Source organism: Polypterus senegalus, chromosome 12, assembly GCF_016835505.1.
Source record: "Polypterus senegalus isolate Bchr_013 chromosome 12, ASM1683550v1, whole genome shotgun sequence".
NCBI classification, from domain to species: Eukaryota; Metazoa; Chordata; class Cladistia; order Polypteriformes; family Polypteridae; genus Polypterus; species Polypterus senegalus.
In genome coordinates this window covers 158,711,951-158,719,037 of record NC_053165.1, presented here as the reverse complement: position 1 = coordinate 158,719,037, position 7,087 = coordinate 158,711,951, and the positions used below count along the sequence as shown (strand labels likewise).

At 39.0% G+C, this 7,087-nt stretch overlaps 1 protein-coding gene and 1 non-coding gene across 3 annotated transcripts in view; both read left to right on the top strand.

Moving 5' to 3' along the window:
• LOC120540028 (transportin-2) overlaps positions 1-7,087 on the top strand; it is a 39,671-nt gene continuing 32,584 nt past the window's right edge. The window contains exons 1-4 of one of the 2 annotated variants that reach the window (XM_039770477.1): positions 1-151; positions 862-968; positions 6,520-6,595; positions 6,936-7,085. In XM_039770477.1, coding sequence (XP_039626411.1) covers positions 870-968; positions 6,520-6,595; positions 6,936-7,085 — 325 coding nt within the window. In that variant the 5' untranslated portion in view covers positions 1-151; positions 862-869. Of the gene's footprint in view, positions 152-829; positions 969-6,519; positions 6,596-6,935; positions 7,086-7,087 lie in introns of both variants that reach the window. The other variant, XM_039770476.1, reaches the window with a different exon arrangement.
• LOC120541825 lies at positions 6,713-6,781 on the top strand. The gene has a single exon (XR_005636099.1). It is a non-coding gene; the product is annotated as a small nucleolar RNA SNORD41 (small nucleolar RNA).

Genomic DNA, 7,087 nt, shown 5'->3' with positions numbered 1-7,087 from the left:
TCGAGAGCGAGCGCGAGAGGAGGCGAGTGGAGCCACAATTAATTGTAAAGTGTATTAAAATTAACAAGAATCAACGCAGTTACGAGGTTGAAACGTGAAAAATTTCGGGGTACGGTGGTGATAGGCGGCTGGATTTGTGTCATTTTTACAGGTATTCGTCCGTTATGTGGGCTTTAAAGCAATCGGGAACACAAGAGGGCTTATGAGAATAAATCGCGCCGATTTAATTTTACTTCGTACATTTTTAACCGGAGATTCGAAATCTGTTTAACGATTTGGCCTTCTCCAAATAGTTGATGAATTTCTGCTTCGAGCACATTGCACTTACCATGTTTGCCTTTTTCAGTTATATTTTATCACATGCGGCAAGATATCGCGGGAGGCCATGCGGCCTGCTTGCTTGTATGCCGGGGACTGGAGTGAGATTAATACCGGCTTCAGCGCCATTCATCCCAGTGCAAAGCTGCCGTAGAAAATCCCCATCGCAAGGGATAAAAGACCTCGGGTGATAAAATAAAGCGCAATGTGGGTGCACCTGAGACCTTGCTTTCGGCCTTCTTGGGACAGCTGTTATGGGGAAAATGTTAATGGCGCGTTTTTCGTTTTTGAAATGCATTCTTCTGTTGCACAAACCAGTTTTTTTTTTTTTTGCTTCGATTGTATGAAAAAGTTTTTGGGGGAAAGAACGGATCTTGCATGAAATGTGCTGGTCAGCCACGAGAAACCTACCGCCGGGGGCTGGAGGGGGAGGGGTGGCGGTAGTAGTGGTGTATTTCATCACAATGTAGAGAGGAAATTTAATCTTGTTTATATTTTTCTTTATATTAAGGTGATGCATCTTTTTCTCGCTTGTATTCAAAGATTCGGAAATGGAGTGGCAGCCAGATGAGCAGGGACTCCAGCAAGTCCTTCAACTTCTCAAGGATTCTCAGTCTCCCAACACTGCTACCCAGCGCGCCGTTCAGCAAGTATCCTTTTTCTACTTTGGTACCCATCGGATCATCTGTCTGATGAGAAAATCAGAGGGCACGATCAAGACCAAGGTGTACACTTCATACACGCGTGCCAGTTAGGTTTGATTTTGTATTTAAATATGAAAATGATTTAAAAATGTTTATTTCCACCTGTTGCATATGACACTTAGGTTGACCTTACTTTGTTAACTTTATTTTTGCAAAGATTATACCAGTTCCTGGTCAGGTGGTGTTTGTTTCTTACACTTTGATTTCTGGGATAGGTTCGAGCTGCCCTGCGTTCCTGTCCTTGAAAGGCTGGTTAGGAAGATTCAGTGCTTTTTATTTAGCATTGTTTACAAAAACATATAAAAATCGGGAGTGGTCTCCCCTGGACTTTCTCATATACCTCAGATATGGGGATGGATATTTGAGGAGTAAACCACAAGATGATGATTATGTTTTTATATTATGTACATTAAAAAAAAATCAACAAAATCCAATTAATAATATACTGAACAATTATTCTAAACTTAAAGTTGAATCAATCGGATTCTGCAGCTGCATGAATAAAAGGTAAATTAGTTAGCGGAAATAACCCAAAAGTTGATGGAAATCTACTTTATTTACCTAATACTTGTGTGCAAAATTTGGCTGACTTAAGTGAAAGCATACTCAAGTTATCGTGTTTATACACACACACACACACAGACCTAATCCCAGAAATGGTATTTTCTGGCCCAGGGAGATCTAAAATGGAATTTTTGAAGGATTCCAATTCTTTTCCCATACTTCGTATACAAGAAAGTCAGGGAGGTCTAAAATGACAAGATTCATCAAAATCTCGACGTCGAAAGACTTCGACTTCGTATATGAGATGGTAAAAACAAACATGAAAGCCGTCATCTTAGTTGAATCCAGTAACAGATTGAAGTTTAAAAAAAAAAAAGACAAATTAAAACTTTAACAGAAATTCTATCCTACTTAGAGCAGTTTATTTCTAGTAGTTGGGTAGAATTGTTTTTTTTAACCTATAATGGTTTCATGGTTCTTATGGGAAAAACTGCACTTGTGGAAGTTAACTCAGATATTCCCTAAAAAGGTGTTTGGGACTTTGAGGAAAAGAATTTCTGGAGTGATTTTTTTTTTGTGCATCTCTAGAGCGACTTCTCTTTGAGGTTAACTTCTGAGTGTAGTGGGTGTCGGGCATCAGTTGAGATGATTTCCTGGCATCGCCCTCTGACAATCGCACCAAATTTTAACTTTAGCTACATGTTCAGTAATCTCTTTCAGCTTATTTAAATTTCAATTTGTCAGGCCATTAAACCAGGCAATGAAGCTGAAAGTGATGACCGACTGGATCAGACTGCAATAAAAGGACAATATTGTCCTCTTAGAATACTCTAAATGAAACGGTGCTTATTTCTCCACTGAAACTCGGAGTATATGTTTGTAATCTTAATATTTTAATTAGGATACTTGTCTAGTTTCTAAGTATTTGTTTTCGGTCAATCTTTCTGCCTCCTCCCCCAGAACATTAATGTACATAAAGTTTTCTTGCCTTTTAAGATCCAATTTCATGTCTTTATTCTTTAATAAGGTGATTGGATGGATATTCCCATATCTCCTTGATTGGTAGTTGGTTATAGTTTAAATGAGGCTGATGTTGGCAGGCCCACATGCAACCCCTGTACCCTTAATAAAAAGTCCTGCTACCGAGGTGCTTACTAGAGTGCTTTTGTGCAATTGGTCACCACTTGGTTTTGTTGAGTTCGAATATTCAATACTGTATGTCATTTCTCCATAAAAACATGAGAAAAATTTTTCTCTGCCTCCCCTACAAAGTACATGTTGTATGTAACATTAAAAAAATATATATAGTATATAGTTTTGGGGTGGAGTATTCACCTAACAGTAATAATGGCTTGCTGATTGTGAATTTGGTTGAAACAAATATGCAGCCTCAGTGGGCCTCCAGGGCTGAATTTAAGATTAAGCCCCTGGTTTAAAGCTTCACTAAAGCTTTTTTTTCCGCTGGCGTGGATGATGGCTTATAGCTGAATTGCAAGTTTTCTTATAATGCTTAGTCTGTTAGGCATCTTGGATATTACGACAATAATGAGCATAGAAAATGGATGGGTAAATTTATAGTTTAGAAATGTGTAGAATCCAATTGTAAGAGATCTTTTGTTTTTTGAGTAACCTTCTCCAGTTACCTTTTTGTAATCTGTGTTCTACTTTTATAGTTTTGGTTCTTGGAAATTTTGACCAGGATGACTTTTCTGCCTGTTTTGTAGGATGCTTTGCAGTTACTTTGTTTTTTCTTTTTAATTTGATTTCAGCATCCTTGTCAGGTTGATTCTGGCCTTGTACCCAGTTACGAGATATCCCTTCATGGCATCATTACTATTGGATTAACTGGTTTCAGGAAATGTGTGGGATTAATGGATTCATCATTTGAATCCTGCATCACTGTTACTTTTAGGCTTGTTTTTCTGAAAAGCACACAAAGCAATGGTTTCACACATAAGTTGATATTAAACGTCATTTGCTGCATGCCGTGGCTGCTGTCGGTGCCCGCTCGGCGACTCTGGCAGCAGCAGCTGCATGGGGGCAGCTCAATGACCAGCAGGGATATGCGATGGGCAGGCTGTCTTCGCGTAGCAGTTGCAGTGTGGGACGCAATCTGGTTTGTACCTCTGGTCATCGTAAGAGACGGTCCGTCCTCCCAGGTGAACGTTGGCGTAGGTTTATTAACTATACGGACATGCTCAGTACCATGATTACTCACTTTTGTTTTCGATCTCCAGATCACTTCCATCAAAATCCGAAAACTCAGAGTCTGACTTAAGCGGTACGATACTCAAAACGTCGTCCACAGAGTATTTTGCTTTGCGCATTCGCTTTGGTCTTTCGCCAGATGTCGATGCCATTTGAGGGGTTGTCTGCTCTGTGCTACTCATGCACGGTCAAATCAACGAAGCTAACTTTAAAGAGAGTCGAACTAAAACATGATGGTGAGTTTTGTCACAGTTTACAGCTGATTACTGTCCTCTACTCCTGAATTTCGACAAAAGTCGACATCCGTCCTGAAAGAGTTAATTTGCCAGGTCAGTGTATGAACTGAGCTGTTAAGTATCTTGGAGAGCGTTAGTCTGGCAATTTCCAGGGCATTTCCTACATGTGCTCATGTATGTGCAAATGCATAAAACTGCCAGGGTAAGCACTGAACAAAAAAGACATTACAGCTATTATTTGACAATTGTGCTCATGCAAAAATGAACCAGTTTTTAAAATAAAGAGCAAGTGTTGCTTATTTATTTTGAAAATGAGAATTTTGAATCTTTAGTGAATAATGCCTTTGGATTTATGCTGTTTCATATTTGAGTGTGTGTGTGTGTATATCCTCTGGTATCTGGCACCACGATGTTAGCAGGAGATCCTTTAGGTCCTGTAAGTTGTGAGGTGGATTGGACTTTTTTTTCCCCTGCCCACCTTACAGATGTTTAATTGGATTGAGATCTGGGGAACTTGGAGGCCAAGTCAACCTCTTGAACTCATTTTCATGTTCATTAAACTGCTCCTGAGTTTTTTTCTTTTTTGCGGTTTGGCAGAGCATATTCTCCATCAGGGAATATTATTGCTTTAAGCATTGTCTGCCATTTTCTTTAGACACGTGGCACGTGTCAAAGGAACAACCCAGTTAATGCCCAGACCCAGAGGTTTTTCATTAAAATCATTGCCCAGAACATTACACTGCCTCCACCAGCTCGCCGCCTTCTCATAGTGCATCATGTCTCCCATCTCTTCCCCAGGTAAACCACACACCCTGCCATCACTATGATTTATTGGACAACATGATCCGTCTGACCATGCCACCTCCTTCCACGGTCTAGTTCGGATACTCGCGACACTGACACTGAATGGGGGGTCAGCATGGGTGCTCTGACTGACACCTTTCTTTCATGGCCAGCACCACGTGTTTTCAGCAATTTGTCCTACAGTTGCTCTTCTGTGGGATCAGAACAGACTGGTTAGCCTTCGCTCCAGACTTGCATTGGTGAACATTGGGTGCACATGGCCCCGTCGCTGGTTCACCAATTTTCATTCCTTGGACTAGATTCAGTAGGTACAAACTATTATGTACTGGGAACACCCTGCCAGATGCTCACACCCAGTTGTTTGCCAGCAAAAGTTTTGGCCCCCCTCAGAGTTGCTGAGATCCATATGCTTGCTCATTTTCCTTGCTTCTATCACATCACTTTAAGAGCTGACTGTTCTCTTGCTGTCTAATGTATACCACCTCTTGGGAGGTGCCACTGTAATGAGAATTGTATTCACTTCACCTGTTAATGGTTTTAGTGTTGTGGCTGAGTGGTGTATAATAATGTATGTCTTTGTGGTTGAAGTTCTTTATGGAAGACCTAAATAATTGTGAAATGCAGCGTTACATTTTTCGTTTTTCATCCTTCTAAACCAAGGCTTCCCAAAGTGGTCGATTTGAACTTTCTAGGGGTCGATAGTTTCAATAAAAAAAATGTGGGGGTCGACGACAGCAAAAATAGACCCCCTTACTACTGCTATTTGTTTGTTACTTCAAAATATCTATGATTCCAATAGGTACCTAATTATGAAGCAAAATAACTCAAAAAAACACTTTTTTGATAAAAACACATTACATACCAAACTTGTGAACAAAAAGGTAAAATGTGTCATTAAAAGAGTCACACGTAAGAACGCATGAAAATACATGTAGCACAAACATCTCTTTGCATTGTCTTATCGAACGTATCGAAGCAAGTGTGGACACGAAAAACCATTGCATGTGACTAGGGGGTCGATGGTTTTAAAAGTTTTTGGTAAAGGGGTCTGCGGCAAAAAAAAGTTTGGGAACTCCTGTTCTAAACTTTAGTCAGTTTTTTATTAATTATACCCTCGTCATAGTTACACATCATTCTGGATCCCAGCTTCTCTGTCTGGAGTTGGGATTTTGTGTGTGAATGATAATTAATTATGGAATTGTCAAATCAAAAAGACAAGGGCAATAAATTTTGTGATGCATCCCGCCCACAAGTGTCATATGTGAAAAGGACCACAGCATTATATTAAACCAGGTACAGTTGTTTTTATGACACTTGTCTTTTATTTTAAATCTTTGCAGTCATTCTTGTGATGTGATCTATATTTCGGTTTAAGAGTTAGAAAGTACCCACTGTCACTAAGCCCTAATGAAATACAAAGCTGGCATGTTTAATTGAGAATTATTAGAAGTCTTTGACAACTGTGTAGTATTTGCAAATTCAGCTCAGCAAGATTTTCCTGATATTTTTGTTTATATGTTTTGTGTACCGTCTTTGGAGGAACTTAACTGTAGAAGTCATTTTTAAAGTAAGTAACGGTTATTTGTAAAGGCACTAAAAATATATAGAATTTTGCAAATATAACTTCAAAATTATTAGATTTGCATGTTATCTGACTTGATTTTTAAAAGAGAGGTTTTTTGTGTCCAGAAGAGTACTTGTGGAGAAAAGTAAAAAAAAATCTATGCCCTTAATTTACCATACAGAAACTTGAGCATCTCAACCAATATCCTGACTTCAATAACTACTTAATATTTGTACTAACAAGACTTAAATCAGAGGGTAAGTTGTATTTTAAATGTTTTAGGACTGATACCCTTTTAACATCTCTTCCTTATTGCAAGCATCAATGTTTTTGTCTTAAATTAAAGCCGTTTATCTTTATGTTAACAGATTTCCCTGGAAATGATGGATAGCATGACATTTGATTCTTAATGATTTTGAATGTGCTCATACTGTCTGATCTGGGAAAATATGCACCTATTTTGGTTTTGATGTCCTTATTAGAGAGATTGCAATTAACTAGCCAATTCTCTCTTGCTCCCTGTAATTTTAAGTTGTAAATTCTGCTTTGCTCTGCACCCAAACTGGTGCTCTGATGATTTTGAGAATTGTTTTGTAGATGAACCAACCCGGTCTCTAAGTGGCTTAATCCTCAAAAACAATGTGAAAGCACACTACCAGCACTTTCCTGCAACTGTAGCTGATTTTATCAAGCAGGAATGTCTAAACAACATTGGAGACACCTCTCCTCTCATCAGAGCCACCATTGGT